We start from the raw sequence: 19,366 nt of genomic DNA on the forward strand, positions 1-19,366 counted from the left end.
AGAACACTAATGCATCTCTCTCATCAATGAAGGTCTCTCATGCAACAGAGGGCCATGAACACAAAAGGACACAAATGGCCAAAGTGTAGAGAATAAGAGTGCAGAATACTGGTCCTTGACAGGACTCCTATATTAAACTCCACCTACCCATGGCTCAGGGACCATTGCAGAACAGGGGGCAGAAAGACTGTAAGAGCCAGGAAGGAAGTACATGACCATATAGAATCCTACAGGGTCCTGGGACCTTGCTCATATGAACTTACAATGGTGTTAGCATGCACAAGGCCCATGCAAACTCAGACAAAAACCCAGCACAGAACTGTGGAAATGGGCAGCAGGCCAAATCTCAATCCAAAGAAATACTGGCAGCTTATTACTGCTGGATGAGAAAGAGCTGATCTTCTTAAGTGAGGGACTCTAGATAAGATGAAGAGACCTCAGTGGATGAATTTCACTGGGGGACATCTGGGGAAACTAGACCTGATAGGCCTTAACACAAATGACAGAATGCCTGAATTCCAGTGAGGGGGCTATCGTAGGGTGCCGATGGGGAAGAGGGTATAAAGATGACCAAGATGTTCTGTATGAAATACACAAAAATTAAAAATAATAAAAATAAAAAATCTTATCCATTCCAATTTTCCCTCCCCCTTCATTTATGTATGTATGCATTTGGTACCTGAGATTGAACCCAGGATCTTGTGCATGTTAGGGGTAGCTATTAATAGCTAGCTATAGAATGGTAGCTACCACCAAGCTCTATATCCCTACCCCACCCTCTCACATTCTTAAAGAAGCAATACAGACAATCAGATCAAGATGGCAGAAGCTTGTCTGTCCTCCTTCTCAATATACAGTAACAAAAATAAAAAATGACCATCGCAGATGTGGAAGGGGATAACAAATTCTGACAAATTTCCAGAAGAGGAAATGGACTTTAATAATAATAAAAAAAAATGACCCTATGTAGAGAGAGCTACAATTTAAATATACACTTTAAAGTATAGCAGACTTGGAAGCCATTCTTTTTAACCAAGGATTTTTTTGGGGGGGGGTGGCAAACTGGAGTAACTTTTTAATTTTTCTTTTTGATTTTATGTTTACGAGTATTTTGCCTGCATGTGTATTAAGTGTACCCATCTCATACAATGCCCACAGAGGCCAGAAGAGGTGTTGGATCCCCTGAAACTGGAGTTACAGATGGTTAGTAGCCATCATATAGGTGCTGGGAACTGAACCTGGGTCCTCTGCAAGAGCAGCTAGTGCTCTTAACCCCTAAGCTATCTCTCCAGCCCCGAGCTGGAGTAGCTTAAAGCAGTCATCAGAATAGTCTGTAAGACAACAAACAGCTGGGCAAGCTCTCGGCCTTTATATGGATAGCTGGTTGCAGCATTAATCACAACAGGTGTCCATGAACCAACCTCTAAGAATGTAGAAGGCCCCAGTGAGGTTTCTAAGACCAAGAAAGATAGAGCAGAGCCCAAAGGGATTATCATCTCTACAATGGACCCGTAACACAAAAAGTTTTTCTACTAAGAAGCTCGTTACACCAAAGGCCTCTTGATGAGTAAAGTGCTGTTCGTTGTGGCAGGTGGGTAAGGTAGTTCTTTCTTAGAACAGGTCCTACCTAATTAAGGCCTGTCTGGAGTCCCCAGTACAGAGAAGGATTTTAAGACACACAGCTGGTAACTCTCCTCACCACCAATCTAATAAAAGTTCCAGATCTACTTTCTTTCAAAATAGTGCCACAGTTCAAGCACATCTCACTATGCCCAGAGTTACCAGTGAGGTGCAATCTACCATTAGTACCTGAATTCCAACAGATGCCTTTTAATAGGCATTCCCAGCTTTCACCCTACACCTATGGAAACCTGATCTCAATATATGGAACCTTAGAAATCTTTTTAACATGTTTATCAAACACCCAGCATAAAAGTAACCCATAAAGAGCACATAATCTGATAGAATACAAAGAAACAAGGAAAATGAGTTGTGGAAGCCTATGGACTTCATTTTTGGAGAAACGAACTATAAAGAGCTACTAAAAGTTACTAATACCAGGCATAAACCCAAGATGAGAAAAGGAGGTACACAAAAAACCCAAAGGCAAAGGATCATAGGAAATGCCAGAATCCCATTTTCCATGAATATGGAGTAACCCCAGTGATAACCTGTAACCTTTGCATATTTTAAGAATCATAAAGTCTAAAGCAGACATGGTGGAAACAAAGCTTATTTGGGAAAGGCAGAGGTAAAGAACAGGAGGAAAAAAAATGAGAGTAACAAAATAGACCTATATAGATCTCAAATAACATAGCAACTACATATTCCCTGAAGGTGAAGGATTTGCAACCTAAAGCACATGAGATTTACGTATTTCATATAGCATGGAAAAGGGACAAAGGAGTGAGCAGCGGTGCTGTATATGACTTCTTGAGTACACTGTGGTTCAGAAAAGTCATTTAGAAGGGTACCGAATGTCTGTGGAAGCAATGAAGGAGAGTATTGCCACCTGTTAACTATAGAAGGCTACCTGGTCCACATTAGCTTTCACACATGCATACAAATGCAACTCCCTGTAAATTGTAACACAGGTTCCAGAGGACCCCCCAGAAAACAACAGTCTATTGCCATTGCTCTTGCTTGCCCATCAGAACCTGATGGTAAGACCCTACCACTGAAGATGCCATATACTTTGACTGCAGAACATAGGAAAATCAAACTGGAAACTTCCTCCCTGTTGGCTAACTTTCAGAGTCCCTCAAAGGTGCTATGAAGGCCATTAGGAAAAAAAATTCATAAGTAGTCTTACCTAGAGCCGGATCCTACATGCTACAAGACTGATCTGCCAGGCAGGATGTGCCCGTTGGTGCAATAATGACATGAATATTATGGGTGTAAATAAGCACTTTCTGATTGGCTTTGAGGCCTACCCCACAGGAGAGAATTTATGCCTGGTACTATAAACGTGGTCAAAAGTCCATGGCTGGGTAAGTCATGGGCTATAGAGAAGAACGTACTATTTTGTTTTGCTAAAAGGACATGTTATCAAACCTGCCATCTAAATATTTATGTTGATGCCCTTAGATTAATGCTATTCTCACACTTGGTCAGAGAAACTTCTGCAATGGTCAGCAGCTAATGAAGACTCATAGTTAGAGTGCTGAGAATAAGTGACTGTTGAGTGGTCAGATCTAAATGGAACATCTATATCACACCCATCCCCCAAGGCTCAAGGAACATTGTGGAAGAGGGGTCAGAAAGAATGTAAGGCCTGAGGATGGGGAGGAATGCTATAAAATATCTCCTGGACATGGCATGGCCATTGCACTCATGAATTCACATAGTTACCTGCACAATATCAATCCAGTCAGCATTTCAGAATGAATAGGGGAGGGGCTCATGAACCCCCACTCCTACCATAGCGGAGGAGCTATTGGCAGTTAATGGTTGCTAGAAGAGGGACAGTGAGTCATCTTTTTTCAAAGGTGTAGGCCCACACCCTTACATATGTAAGCAACCATGATTAAACTCATTTATTTAAAAAAAAATAAAAATTGGGGCTGGAGAGATGGCTCAGCAGTTAAGAACACTGGTTGTTCTTGCAGAAGACCCAGGTTCAAATCCCAGCACCCACATGGCAGCTAACAACTGTCCATAACTCCAGTTCCAGGGGATCTGACAGCCTCTTCTGACCTCCATGGGCATTGCATGGCACAGGTGCACTTACCTACATGCAGGCAATACATGCATACACATAAAATAAAAATAATATTTTTTAAAAAATTAAAATTGAAGGCATTAAATAAGGAGGAAGATATGGTGGGAAGAATGACTCCAGAGGAAGTAGAAGGGGGAATAAGTGGGGAGAATGGGGGTGATCCTGATCAATACATGTATATATAAAACTGTCAATAAACTAAAAATAATCCAAATATTCTGTTCAGATGTTCATAAAGTACTATCATACAAATGCTGAAGAGTAGATATAATAAATTTGGTCTTTTCAATAAACATTACTGTACATGCTCTAGCACTGCCTTTATTGATGGTTCTTATAACATCTAGTAGGAATCTCTCTTGGTATTTCAACTTGAAGTAAGGTAAGCAGCTATCCACATGTTGCTATAACAGTTTGGAGGTTGTAGAGGATCATTTTGTTATGCCAATGTGTATGTAATGCTCTCTGTATGTATTGTAGTCATATGTGTTTAGACAAGTCTGGAAAAATATAAATATGAAATCAACAGTAATTACCTCTGGATGATATGAGATCTATAGTAAATTTCCTATTTTGCTGTTTGTCTCTTTTAAATGTACTATACACAAGCTAAATTTTTTTTTTTATGGTCCACTGAACTGGTTTCAACAGAACTGTTTCCTCAGATATTCTACTTTTTAAGTTCCGCTAAGAAAGAATAATTTCCAAATTCTCTTTTCTAAACCTCAGCATTTCCAGATAAAGTTGTTCAAAAATAAAATACAATGGAATGTCTGCTGATTTCACATAATTTAGCCTTTAGATACTGTAAATCAAATCTCTTTAAAATATACCTTCATCATACATTTCTTCTATTAAATAGGCCTCTGCTCGATCTTTCAGGGCATTCACATTGTCAGGTTCCATCTGTAAAACTTCAGAACATATTCTAATTGCTTCAACAGGCTTCTCATCCTAAAAGTAAATGTGAGGAAAGAATTTATGTCCTTAGGATGCACTTCAGTGGTGAACTGCTTGCTCAGTTCAATCCCCGGTACCAAAAAAATAAGTGAAAATAACAGACTAGAGAGATGGTTCTCCAGGTACAGGCACTTGCCACCAAGTCTGACAACCTTAGCCTGGGACTGGTCCCTGGACTCCACACAGTGGAAGGAGAGAACCGACTCCTTCAAGTTGTTCTCTGACCTCCACACATTCGCTGTACACAGACACAGACAAACAGACACACACAGACAGACAGACAGACACACACACACACACACACACACTGAATTAATTTTAAAAGATTTCTAAAGAATTTATGTTTTTTATTACTCATGCTAAGTATTTACATTTCTGAGAACAAGTCAACCATTACCTTAGAAAAGCAGTGACAAATCCTTTCTTTGGAACGAATTGTATATTCAGCAACACCAGGCTCTGTTTTCATGACAGATTCATATTTGCTGGTTGCATCTGTGTATCTATTAAATAAGCAATTGTGGTAACAGTGAAATTCTATTCCCAAAGTCGTTGAAAGTAACCTTTCCTGGTACTGTGTGTTGCTTACTAATTCAACTAAATAGGCACAACACCTGCCTTCAAATGCAGTTGCCCTAACCTTAACCCGGGGTAGCCTGGAAGGTACAATCCAGACACAGGAGTCTAAAACATGGGGTCGGTGGTGAGATTGCTGGTAAAGGCATGTGCTACCAAGCACCTGAGTTCAATCCCTAGGACCCACATGAAGGTGAGAACCAACTTCTGTGACTTGTCCTCTGACCAAATGTGCACCCACACAAATAAATATAATTTAAAAAATTGCAGAGACATGTGGATAGGGTATATAGAAGGTTGAAGGTTACATTAAGAGGAGACTCCAACTATGTAGCTATAAGGAAGTATACATATTGAGACTTCAGTGATGCAGCTGTTTTGGGGTCACTCATTCATCTATATGTAGCCACCCCCCATCCATGCTCCTGTAAATAAACCCAATAAACTCACTGCTTCACCAAACTAGACTTGAGTGGAATGTTTACTCTGTTCGGTTATTGTTCGCATCTCCCCAGTCCCAGAAAAAGGTTGTTTGTTGTTTTGTCTTGTTTTGTTTTTGTGGCAGGCAACAGCATTGGGGATCAAACCCATGCCTTGTATATTCTAAGCAGTTGCTGTACCACTGAGTTTTATCTCCAACCCTACCTAAAAACGTATACATAAAAGCAGCAGCATTATTCACTGGGTGAGCTTCAAGAGTGAATGGCTAGCTGGGCATGGTGGTGCACGCTTTTAATCCTGGCAGAGGCAGAGGCAGGTAGATCTCTGAGTTCAAGGCCAGCCTAGTCTACACAGTGAGTTCCAGGCTAGCTGGGGTTATAGGGAGATCCTGTCTCAAAAAGACCAAAAAAAGGAGTGAATGGCTAAACAAATTGTAGTATATATTCATACCATGGAAAATATTAAGCAATAAATAGGAAAGAAATATCAATACACACTGGGTAAATATCCAGAGAATTATACTGAAGGGGAATAAAAGCCAATCCCGGATGTTTACAGCTTCTATGATTCCATTTCTTTAATACTCTTGAGATGACAAAATTAAAGAAACAAAGAATATATTCATGGTTGCTAGGAACTAAGGAAGACTAGGGACAGGAAAGTGGTCATGGCTATTGAAGTACATCATAAGATAGATCCTTGTGGTGATGGAATTAACATCTGAACTAGGGTACTGTATTATAGTATTCTAAGATATTATAGTTTACAAGATATTAAGGGAAATTGGATAAAGCATTCTCATGACAATTACAAAGGTATTAGGAGTAGGGAAGCCAGAGCCTACCTTCTAAGTACTAAGCAATACTCTTTAATGTCTTTAACTTTCCTGCCCCAGTCTATGAACCCCTAGTCAGTATGCAGATACAACACCTTATACTTCTGGCAACTCATACCAGATGAGAATTTAACTGTCATGTCTCCAGTGAGTTTCTCTTTTACTCCTGTAAACCACTGGAGATTGGATTAAAAAGCCCTTTAGTTTTGCCATTTATACTCCACTCTAGTACTTTGGTTATCAACTGTACCCACCCTGGCATTTTGGTAACTGCCACTTTATGTCTGCCTCCCACACTAAGCTATAAATATTGTAACACCAAAAATTGTAGTCAAATTCATTTCTGCACTCTCAGTATATAGTTCAGTACCTGACAGAAAACATAAGAAAAATCTGAAATAGCATAAATCTGCTTGTGAGGATACTACGCAGTTAGTGTTACTCATATTTTGCCAATTTCAACAATGTATAGTCCTGGTAGTTTAGCCCAAGCTCAGTACCATCTACACCCACAAAGACCAGGAAATAAACCAGTAACAGCTCAGTAGTTCTTTTGTGCCCACGCTAGATATTTAAGGAATGACTGGATTGCTGGCATAAGTATATTCTTACCTGCCATCTCTGATCAGCTCTTCAGCTGACTCAATCAGCGCCAATTTCAACAATGTATAGTCCTGGTAGTTTAGCCCAAGCTCAGTACCATCTACACCCACAAAGACCAGGAAATAAACCAGTAACAGCTCAGTAGTTCTTTTGTGCCCACGCTAGATATTTAAGGAATGACTGGATTGCTGGCATAAGTATATTCTTACCTGCCATCTCTGATCAGCTCTTCAGCTGACTCAATCAGCTTATTAAGTTTCTTCACTTGTTTATAGTGCGCAAAACACCTTTTGTGATCCTGATCAAGTTTAAGACACTCACGAACTTCACTGCTCATGTAATTTTAAAAAAGGAAATATTCCAAGTCAAAATAATCAATGAATGAATACTTATCTGCAGTGAGTACAGAAATAAGAGTTTTTGGTTGCAACAATTAAAACATGCAAACTTCATTACTTACTATGCACTTTTATAGATGACAATGTACCATGGGCACAATAATTCAAATTAAAATAACATGGAGTTATACAGTAAGCACTCTTTGTTTCTATAAGTAAAACAGCATTCTCACTTTAATAAGCATATTTCCTGAAAATGAACTGTGAACTTATAATACCTTAGGAATGACCTAATTATATGAATGGATGTAGATATAAAAAAAAACAGCCTTAACCACATTCTTATTAGTTTAACATGAAAATTGTAAAAGATGAGTGGCTAGCTTATGATCAACAATAAAGATCACATCTTGATGTCACCAGAACTGACCTGAGAGAGAGTTCATGGTCTCCTAGTTGATAGTACAGTGTGCTGATCTTATAAAACGCCTCAGTATTATCATTCTTCAACTTTGATGCAGCCTTTAAGTCATTTATAGCTTTCCTAGGTTCCCCTTCTTTTATGAAACATTCAGCTCGAAGTTCACGTAATTCTGCATCCCAAACACAAACCTTAAGAAACAAAAGAACTACACTTTAAGAAACTAAGTATATGCATTAATTCTTGCATCCCACATATCTGACCCACATAAATATAAAAATAAAACATCCCAAGTTAATGAGACAAAGCCTGTATTTTTAAAATTGTATTTAAAAATGTGATAAAATTTAAATAATATAATGACAAAAATAATGTATTAATTTTTCAAAGAATATCTTAAATTCTAACTAGGAAAGATATATACAACAAAAAAAGGCCTTTTTCTTTCTTCTTCAGAGTATATAATTCTAAAACTCTAATACAAGAAAACAGTGTTTGTATACTGGGTTCCAGCCCAGCCTGAGATACAGAATGAGACCCTGTCTCCAAAAAAGCTATGGCATTTAATATTAGAGGGTTGTTCTCACACATATTGGAAGAGAATATTCAATAGTCAGATTTTTGTGAATTCAGCAATTCTGAAAATCTAAGTTCTGGGGCTGGAGAGAGAGTGCAGCAGTTAAGAATTCTGACTGTTCTTGCAGAAGACCCAGGTTCGAATCCCAGCACCCACATGGCAGCTAACAACTGTCTGTAACTCCAGTTCCAGGAGATCTGACAGTCTCTTCACAGTCCTCCACAGGCATTGCAGGACATGGGTGCACTTACCTACATGTATGCAATACACGCATACACATAAAATAAAAATAAAATATTTTAAGAAAAAAATCTAAGTTCTTGCTTATTTTGTTTGGGTTTGCTTTTTGAAACAAGGTCTCACATAACGCAGGCTGGCCTCAAATACTCCATGTAGCTGAGAATGACCTTGAACTCCTGGTCCTCCTCTTGGCTACCTTTTGAGTACTAGTATTTCAGGGTATTTGCCACTATGGCCAGTTTATGCAGTACTGGGTGTCAAACCCCAGAGGTTTGTGCATGCTAGACAAGAATTCTACCACCTGAGGTGCAACCCCTAGCCTAAAATCTATGTTGTAAATTAGCAAAACATTTTTATTGCATTGATTTTTTTTAATAAAATATATTCTTGCCTCTGGTACGAAATAGTCATTTAAAAAAAGAGAAAAATAATGTGGACACTCTGACTTCAACATTCCTATTTTATGAAAAGTCCATAATGCTCACTAAACGTAGTAGACTCCTCCAAATATAAACCCCCAAAGCTCAAAAGCAGGGCCTGTGGAAGTATATTTATGTATTTCTCAGAGTTGCTCTACATTATGCCAACATTTCATAAATATGAAGAAATTGCAATTAATATTGTACATAAATTAAATACCAACAGTAAGGACCTGGAGAGATGGCTCAATGGTTAAAAGCACTGCCTGCTCTTGCAGAGGACCCAGGTTCAGTTCCCAGCACCCACATAACGGCTAACAACCATCTGTAATTCCAGTTCAAGGGGATCTGACACCTTCTTCTGACTTCCATAGGTATTGCACACCACAGGTGCACTTACACACATGCAGGCAATATTCTCATACACATAAACAAAATCCTGAAAATAAGATAGGCCAAAATGGACAGTCTACCATATAGATGGTAATTATAACTTTGTTTCCTTAATAAAGCATTAATAAAATAATTTCATAGAACATGAATTCCACTAGGCCATATCACATGATTTCCTCTAGAAATTTTTCAAATAAGGGCTGGTGAGATAGTTCATCAGCTAAAGGTGCTTGCAGTGCAAACCTGGTGACTTCAGTTTGAGTCCCAGAACCCAAGTAAAAGTGTACAAGAACTCACTCCATACAGCTGTCCTCTGATCTCTGATAGTGCACTATGGTACATACAACCACAATCACACATGCACACAAATAATTTTTTTAAATTATTTCCATACAACACACATTTACTGACAATATTAAGTCAACATGTAGTGAAAATGGTAATTATATTATTTCCATTTAGTATTTTAGACTTTCTTCTGAAATAATTTGTCAGTAAATCTTTCTGAGGCAAAGAAACCCTAAAATGAATGTTCCTCATCTAGAACCCTCTTCATCCTATCACTCTCTCTGCCTTCCTACCTAGAAACTTCTCACTTTAAGCATTCTTTTCTTTCCAAACATATTTCCTTTTTAAGTAGCTCTTCCATTTTTTTACCCCATTTTCTAGCCACCAGTGTTCACTTCCACCAAAATTTAAAAAGAAAAAAAATGTAAAGCAAGCAATATATAAAACTCTCGGGCTAGAGAGCTGGCTCAGTGGTTAAGAGTACTGACTACTCTTGCAGAGGACCCAGGTTTGAATCCCAGTACCCACATGGTGGCCAAAAAACGTTCATAACTCCATTTCCAGGGAATCTGACATCCTCTTCTGACCTCCACAGGCACTGCACAATACAGGTGCATTTACACACATAATACATTCATACACATAAAAATATTTTATGTATATATATATAACTTTCATTCCACGGCATCCCAACATTTACTGAAAACCCCAGTTGCAAATTTTGTTGTATATATTCACAGTCTGTAAGAGCTAAAAACTCAAGGAATCAATCTGATTTTGCCCTATCTTGTTTTTTAATAGTATATAAACATGTCGAAGTATCTGAGATATGCCTTACTATTAAAAAGCAGTGCCAGACTTTTCAGCTGTAATATTTAAGAAACTTACCTCTAAAATCTTATCAAGGAAGGTTATAGCAGCAGTATAATCTGCACTTTCGAAAGCATTAAGGGCTTGTGAGCGGAGACGTTGCATCTCATCAGATTTTAGAAGTTGAGACTGGGCTTCCTTTTCTTCATTTTCACTTGGATTAGACTTGAGCTTTAAGCATAACAATAAATTAAGCAAAACTTTAATCTCTTAAATCCAGTACGTATAATATGCACAAAAATCTAATCATTCCATGGAGCAGACAAGACCTTCTCACAGAGAATCTAGTCACACCATGCCCAAATTTCTAACCGCATAACTGATAATATAAATATGTTGCTTTCAGCTACTAACTTTGGGTAATTTGCTATACAGCAACAGGTAACTGACACAGTAACAAGGGTGAAAAGTTTACCATCTCTTAGTGGCCAAGTTATTAGTATTTCCTTTTATTATGACAATGTTAAAGTCCAAATGAAAAAAGTTATTTACCCAAGTCCTGAATTAAATGCTTATCTACTTACTATCTGCACTTACTTTGACAATAAAAAGAAATTAATAGTTATTTGCCTGTATGGAAAGTACTCCTAAGTGTAAGTATTAGCAGGTACTATTAAAACTGCAAGTTCTTTTTCCAGTGCTAGGGATTAAACCCAGGGCCTCACTCCTACTAAGCACACACTCTACTACTGAGCTATGCCCCTTCCCCCTTCTGTGATTGTTCTATAATATATAAATTCACAATGAGAAAGCTATAATGTAGTGGTAGAATGTTTGCCTTGCATATGTAATGCCATAGGTTCAATCCCCATTTTTGAAAAGGGAAAAAAAAAAAAAAAACTACACTAAGATAACTACTTCACGGGGCTGGAGAGATGGGTCAGCTGTTGAGAACACTGGTTGTTCTTGCAGAAGACCAGGGTTCGAATCCCAGCACCCACACGGCAGCTAACACCTGTCCTTAACTCCAGTTCCAAGAGATCCGACGGCCTCTTCTGTCCTTCGTGGGCATTGCATGACATGGGCACACTTACATACATGCAGGCAATACATGCATCTGTTTCCTAAAAAACTCAGGAGGACAGGCTACAAAGATAGAATACATGCTTTCAAATGATACTCAATTCATTTCCCCTTTGAAATATATATCCCACTTAAGAATAGACATTCACCATTAAAGTAAGATACTGCAAATAAAGAATGATAGCACCTAAACCTGACTCCTTTGAGGTCAAAATAAAATTAGAATTTAATGTTGTCCCACATGTTTATTTCTGCTTGCATAACCTGAATTTTTAGGAAACAGAATAAAAAGACAAGTTATAGATTGCGAAAAATATTATAAACCATATTATCAAATAAGGGATAAATATACAAGATTTATAAATATCTTGTATAGCTCAAAAGTAAGGGCACCTATAAGTAAACACGGGCAAAGGACTTTGAAATAACCCTTCATAAGAATGAAATAAAAATAACAAACGGGCTGGAGAGACAGCTCAGCAGTTAAGAACATAAGCTTCTCTTAAGGGGGACCCAGGGTTAGTTCCCAGCCCCCACATGGTGGTTAACAACCATCTGTAACTCCAGTTCCACAGGATTCTTCTAGTCTCCATGCACGGGCATTGCATGCACATGGTACACTGACACATGGTCAAAATACTCATACACATAAAAATAAAAATTAATTTTTAAAAATAACAAATAGCTACATAAAGTTACTCAACATCACTTATCAGGGAAAGACTAATCAAAGCCATAAAAAGATATCTATCATCTTATACTTGTTAGGAAAACCACTCCTTGGATCTAGAATGTTCCCCAAAGGGGTGTTAAAGAATTTTAGCTTAATTCTCAACTTGGTGCTAATGTAGAGAAAGTACTAGAAACCTTTAAGAAGTAGGGATCGGGTGTATCTTTTAGGTCATCAGGGCAATGCCCTGAAACAGGACTGTGAGGCACTTCTCTGTTCCTTGACCCTGAGGTGAACTGGCTTCCTCTACCATAATGTACTGCCTCACAACAAACCCACAGACCAAGGGGGCCAAATGACCATGGACTGACACCGTTAACAGTGTGAGCCAAGGGACTGGAGACATTGGTCAGCAGTTAAAAGCAGTGATTGGTCTTGCAGAGGACCCAGGTTCGATTCCCAGCACCCACATGGTAACTAACTGTCCATAATCCCAGTTCCAAGAGATCTGATGTCCCCTTCTCACCTCCACTGGCATTGTACAACACAGGTGCACTTAAATACATTCAGGCAATAGACTCATACAGATAAAATAAAAATAAATTTTTTAAAAAGTATGAGCCAAAATAATACATTCTTCTTTTTAAATTATCTCAGGTACTTTGTTATGATAACAGAAAGTTGAGTAACACAGCCACTGACAGACACAGACAGAGAGAGAGATTTTGAGATTGATTCTGTCTGGTGTACAGAGAAAAGGAAAAGGGAACCATCGTATACTACTGACAGAAATGTTAAACTAGCACAGCAATTACGAAAAACAATATATAGGTTTCTAAAACATTTAAACATAGAACTGCTATATGACCTAGCAGTCCTCTCCTGGTTATATGCCCAAAGAAAATGAAATCATCTCTTTGTAAAGTTATCTGCACCATAAAGTTCATTGTAGCACTATTCACAATAGTCAAGGTACAGAAATAAGCTGAGTATCTGCTGTAGTTTGGATATGGAATGGCCGGCCCCCAATGTTAGGTTCATGTGTAAATTATCTAAGTTTGAATTGTTCCCAGTTGATACAATGGTACTAAGTCATGACCAATGGAGAGTTTATTAAATAACTTACCAAAATTTATTCTTGATTTTAAAATTAAATGGCAATTGACATTTATTTACCAAATATGTAATTCTCAAGACAATAAAAATATGGGTTTCCCTTATATACTGTTGGTAGTATTGGAATATAGCCACTGTGATGGCTAATCCTGGGTGTCAACTTGATTGGATCTGAGATTAACTGAAATGAAAGAGATCTTCTTGATTGGATCATCTGAAGCTGGAAGACACACCCTAAATGTGGGTGTTACCTTCTGATGGCAGCCGGTATAAAAGACCAAGGCAGAGGAGAACGCCAGGCTTTTTGCAGCTTGCCTTCTCTCTCTTGCTGGTGAGTTCGTCTTGCTGCTGTAGACTGCAGCCTACCTGATATTTTGGAATTTGTCAGACCTTCAGCACCGATTGGGACTACTGAGACATCCAGCCTTGTGGACTGAGCGACTAAGATTCTCAGCCTCTCCAGTGTGGTGCAGCCGTTGTTGGACTACTCGGACTCTATCCTGTGAGCTAAGCTGATAAATCTCTATACATATTCATTCTACTGGTTCTTTTTCTTTGGAGAACCCTGACTAATAAATACAGCCACTATGGAAAATAGTATGGAATTCTTCAAAAGAATAAAAACAGATTGCCATATGATCTGGCTATATTCCTCCTAATATATACCTGAAGGAAAAAAAGTCAGCATACAGAGGTACGTCTACTGTGGCACTATTCACACTGGCAAAAATACAGTCAGCATATGTCCCTACCAACAGATGATTAGATTAAAAAACATTTTATGTGTGTGTGTGTGTATTCATTAAAAAAATAAAATGGTGTTATTTGCAGAAAAAAATGGATAGAACAAGAGATTACATGGTAAGTGAAATACTCCCCACACATAAAGAGAAGTATTTCATGTTCCCTTCATCTTCAATTTCTGAAAATAGAAAATAGAGACTAGAGATAGGGAGGGGAAGGAGACCAAAGATTGTTGTAGGGAGAGCTGGTAAGATCTCATATACATGTACATATATACACATACATATATATACACACATATATACACATGCGAAATCTCAAAGCAAAACTCATTAATTTCTACAATTAAATACAATTGAATAACTATAATTAAAATGTAGGCTTTTACCTTTGATTTAAATGTGTACAAATGAATATTTAAATATACAAATAAAATCATAGTTCTTCTCTATCACTTCATCAAAGCATTTCTCTAATTCAGCCTAAATTTCTGCCTGAATTGCTTAACCACACCTACACTAGCCTAATCACACCCTCCATAAAAATCACAATTGGGTTATTCATTATAAGTCTCCTTATCAAAAAAAAAGAAAGAAAGAAAGCTAAAGCCAGGCATGGTGGCACACGCCTGTAGTCCCAGCACTTGGGAGGCAGAGGCAGGCGAATCTCTACGAGTTCAAGCCCAGCTTGGTCTATGGTCTACATAGTGAATTCCAGACCAACTTCAGGGAAACCCTGTTTCAAAAAAAAAAAAAAAGTCTCCTTATCAGACTCTCTGGCTCTACCCCTGACTTCTTCCAATTCATTCCCAGATCCAGTAACTGAAGTCAAAAGGCTCTTCCATTATAAACCTTCAATAGCTCTAAACAAGCAACTCTCTGGCACTATATAAAGTCTCTAATCAAGACCCCTGTTTCCCTGACAATATTCTCATACTCTAGAGCCTCACTACAGTGATTATTTCCTAAATATCAGGTGCTCTCTTGCCTACAGTTTGTTTTGTTTGGTGAGACAGGAGAGAGAGAGAGAGAGAGAGAGAGAGAGAGAGAGAGAGAGATTGAGATTGAGATTGATTCCCAGGCTGGCCTCAGACTAGCAATCCTCCTGCCTCAGCCTCCTAACTGCTGCAATTACAGACCTGTACCACCATGCCCTGCATTACTTACAGCTTTTACATATGTTCCACCTTGTATCTAATGGTAGGTATACCTCCTTACCTGTTAACACTGATTCAGCCTTTAGATATCATATTTTAAGCACATAACCTGCTTTAGAAATCTCCATCTTGACTCCAGATCCCCAAATCCCAGTTAAATCTCAGTACGTTTCAAGAAGATCCAATCACGCTAATCATGCTTGATTAGTTCTTAACCTAGCATCATCTCTTAGAAATCAAAGACTAAGCTTTCTCCATCAGAAACCCTCTAGCATCTTCAACTCTAGCAAAGAGCATGGATTCCAATGTTTGATGAACCAACATATTATTGTATTGCTCTGATTAAACCAAGTCATTGCAATTCAAATACAAACTGAACAGTCTCCTGTTTAGGACTAGACCAACCTGTATGAATCTGAGATGGCATTTGTCTGCAAGCAATTCTCACCACAGCTAAATAATCTGCATATATAGCAAAGAATGAGATTCTCATTGTAGCCCAAAAGACATTAAGCATATTCAAACATTAGCTAAAATATATAAAATGCAGATGAATCTAACTACCTGGTCATATGTAATATCATTATTAGGGGCTGGAGAGATGGCTCAGCAGTTAAGAGTACTGGCTGCTATTGCAGCATACCCAGGTTTTATTCCCAGCACTCACATGGCAGCAAACAACTGCCTGTAACTCCAGTTCCAGGAGATCGCTTCTGAATCCACAGGCACTGCACAACACAGGTGTACCTACCTACATGCAGGCAATACACTCAGACACATTAAATTTTAAAAATTGAATATTTTAAAATACCATTATTAGTAAGATAAAATATTTAGTACACCTTACAGGATGATAAATGATCTTAACACAAACAGCTCATTTAACTATAAGCCTGAAAATCATCTATCATATATCATTTATATTCACAAATTTTCAAGAATTAAAGCATTAGAATAACTGGCAAAGATAAACTAGGGTCAGAACAAAAGTGATCTCTTCAAACTTGACCCATATTATCATCCATTTTATGAAATCAACAATAAAGGTAGGACTGGGTCTTTTATACTTTACAATGAGGACAGTAAGTTCCTTAGAAGGTAAGTTTTCAAAGGCACATAAAATTTGTAAAATACATATTTTACAAACAAAATGATGTATGTAAACCTCATATGGAAATCTATCACTTCTGTAAGCTAATTAAAAATTTTTACATGTAAAAATATTTTAAACATTTTTTAATGAATAATATAGTTACATGGTATACTTTGCCTCCAAAAGGTAACCAATATTATCAGTTTCTTGTATATATTTGCAAAGATTATTTTATCTGTACATCTGGAGCTGGAGAGATGGTTCGGTTGTTAAGAGCACTGACTGCTCTTGCAGAGGACCCAGGTTTGGTCCCCAGTGCCCACATGGTGACTAACAACTGTCTATAATTCCACTTCCAGGGAAATTATCCCCAGGCCAGTATCATCTTCTGGCCTCCATGAGAATTGACACATGCTGTGCATTTACATATATGCAAAACAAAACACTCATAAAAATAAATGGCAGTGTTTGAAACAAACATGAATTTGAACAAACTGTATGAAACAAACATGTTTGAGACCTGTGCCTTTATTCCAAAGGAATAGTCTTTAAGGATGCAAATAGATACTAATTACAGCACAAGGTAAAACAGCAGACACAATTCAGGAGTGCAATAGACTCTAGACTCTAACACCTACTTGTTCACTAGTGGTGTAACCTTCAGCAAGACATGAAACCACACTGTGTCAACCTGTCCCACTATAAAAAACTACAAATGTACCACATCTCAAGAGGTGCTATAATGATTAAGTGAAATAATCCATGCAAAACCTGATCAATATGCCTTACATATCCTGAGCATACCCTAAAGTGCAAAATAAATCTCAGACCCAATGTAGTTTCAAAGCTTTTATTTTTCCCATCAAAATGCATATAATATGGGGGCAATGAGATGCCTCAGCAGCTAAAGGCACTTGCTAACAAGCCAGATAACCTGAGTTTAATCCCCAAAACATACACTATGAGGGGAGAGAGATGACTCTGGAAAGTTGTCCTTTGATCTCCATGCTGCATGTGGTGGCAATGAACACACCAATCTACATAATAGTGTATGGAAGTAAACATACATACACACACACATCACAGAAATGAAGAGTTAAAATGAAGGAAATTTGGAGACTGATAAACTCAATCAGTGTCAATAATCTGGGTAATAATATAGAGGAAACTAGATTTGAAAAAAAAAAAAAAACCACAAGGCTCCCTCTGCTTCCCTGGGCTGCAGGGCATGAAAGACCCTTTCCTGGACACCTGGGCTGACCTCTTGGCCCAGGGCCACCACTCCTTCTTCATCCCTTGCATCCAGACGGACCCAGTTTCTTCTCGAACTCCCCAGGAACCCTGTGGCCTGGTCCTACCCTCATGTCCCTCTACTTCCCTGGGCCAGCACAACCCTCCGGCCTTTCAGGACTCTCTCCCAGGTAAGTTGACAGCACCCTTGCGCCTTGACTCCAGCCTCATTCACTCTCCCATCTCCCCAGTCCTTCTCTCTCCTCCTAGCCTGGATCCTGTCCCATTCCTTATCTTGGCACCCCAGACACCAGGGGAACCACCACTACGTCCTGATCCTTTGCATCCAGACCAACCCAGTTCCTTCTTGCTGTCCCCAAGAGCCCTCTGGACCTGGACCTGCCCTCACCTCCCTCTGCTTCCCTGGGCTGCACAACCCGCCAGCCTCTCTCAAGGGAGCCCTCTGGGTCTGGTCCCACCCTCACCTCCCTCTGCTTCCCTGGGCAGAACGGCCTGCAAGCCTCTTCCCTGGATGCCAGGGCTGGCCTCTCAGCCCGGGGCCACCACTTCTTCCTGATCCCTTGCATCCAGACTCACCCAGTCCCTTCCCCAGGTCTCCAGGAGCCTTCTGGGCATGGTCCAGCCCTCACCTCCCTCTGCTTCACCGGGCTGCACATCCCACCAGCCTCGATCCTGGACACCAGGGCTAACCTTTCCCCTTCCTGATCCTTTGCATCAAGACCAACCAAGTTCCTCATTGCAGTCCCCAGGAGCCCTTGGGGCCTCTCCCCACCCCCATCTCCCTTTGCATCTCTAGGTGGCAAGTCCACCAGCTGCCCGAGACCAGCAACTTTACTGAGCCCTGCTCCCAGGCCAGTCCAACACCGAAATTCCAGAGGCCAAAATCTTTCCGGGAAGGATCAAGACCTTAGGAGAAAGCCTGAGAGCATCTGAACCTCATCTGCATTGGGCCTCTGTGGGATCTCCTGATGACAAAAGAAATCTGGCCACTCCAATATAAAATCAAAAGAGAGAACTGGAAGCTTAGAGGAAGCAGCTTTTCATGCTGAAAAAGTAAACCACAAAGACACACAAAGTTTACAAAAAGAAGCAGACCTAAATGTGAAGGCTTGGGTCTCACAAAAGAATCAAACTACAAAAGAAATTCACATGTCAAAATCACAGAGGAAAAATAACTTGAAAAACCAAAATAACATATGCCCACCAAATACCAATAGTCCTCTAGAGTAGTACAATGAGAACCCCCTAGAAATAATGCAGGACATGGAACTCAAAAAAATTATAAACATAATAAAAAGAATTCAGTGAATTTAAAGAACACACAAACAAAGACATCAAAGACCTCAAGGAAGATAGGGAAAAACTTCTGAATGACTTCAGAAAAGAGCTAGAAATATTGAAGAATACTCGGGCTGAAATGAAGAAGGAAGTGAAACACTCAGTAAGCTAATTAGAAACGACAGGAGGAAGCCTCACCAACAGAATGAATTAAATGGAAAACAGAGTGTCAAGACTGGAAGATAAAGTGGATGAACCAGATCACTCAAACAAAGATTATGAAAAATTTAAGCAAGTACAAGAATTTAATATGCAGGAATTGTGTGACACCATAAAAAGACCAAACTTGCGAA

At 39.0% G+C, this 19,366-nt stretch overlaps 1 protein-coding gene across 1 annotated transcript in view; it reads right to left on the reverse strand.

Annotated features, from left to right (window-relative positions):
* The window catches only part of Dnajc3 (DnaJ heat shock protein family (Hsp40) member C3), a 69,916-nt gene that overhangs the window by 7,378 nt on the left and 43,172 nt on the right, over window positions 1-19,366 (reverse strand). The window contains exons 5-9 of the mRNA XM_008823607.2: window positions 10,701-10,853; window positions 7,905-8,086; window positions 7,346-7,465; window positions 5,079-5,184; window positions 4,555-4,675 (exon numbers count right to left, since the gene is read on the reverse strand). Of these exons, the coding sequence (XP_008821829.1) occupies window positions 4,555-4,675; window positions 5,079-5,184; window positions 7,346-7,465; window positions 7,905-8,086; window positions 10,701-10,853 (682 nt within the window). The remainder of the gene's footprint in view (window positions 1-4,554; window positions 4,676-5,078; window positions 5,185-7,345; window positions 7,466-7,904; window positions 8,087-10,700; window positions 10,854-19,366) is intronic.

This window comes from Nannospalax galili, unplaced genomic scaffold (assembly GCF_000622305.1).
Source record: "Nannospalax galili isolate Female #2095 unplaced genomic scaffold, S.galili_v1.0 scaffold528, whole genome shotgun sequence".
NCBI classification, from domain to species: Eukaryota; Metazoa; Chordata; class Mammalia; order Rodentia; family Spalacidae; genus Nannospalax; species Nannospalax galili.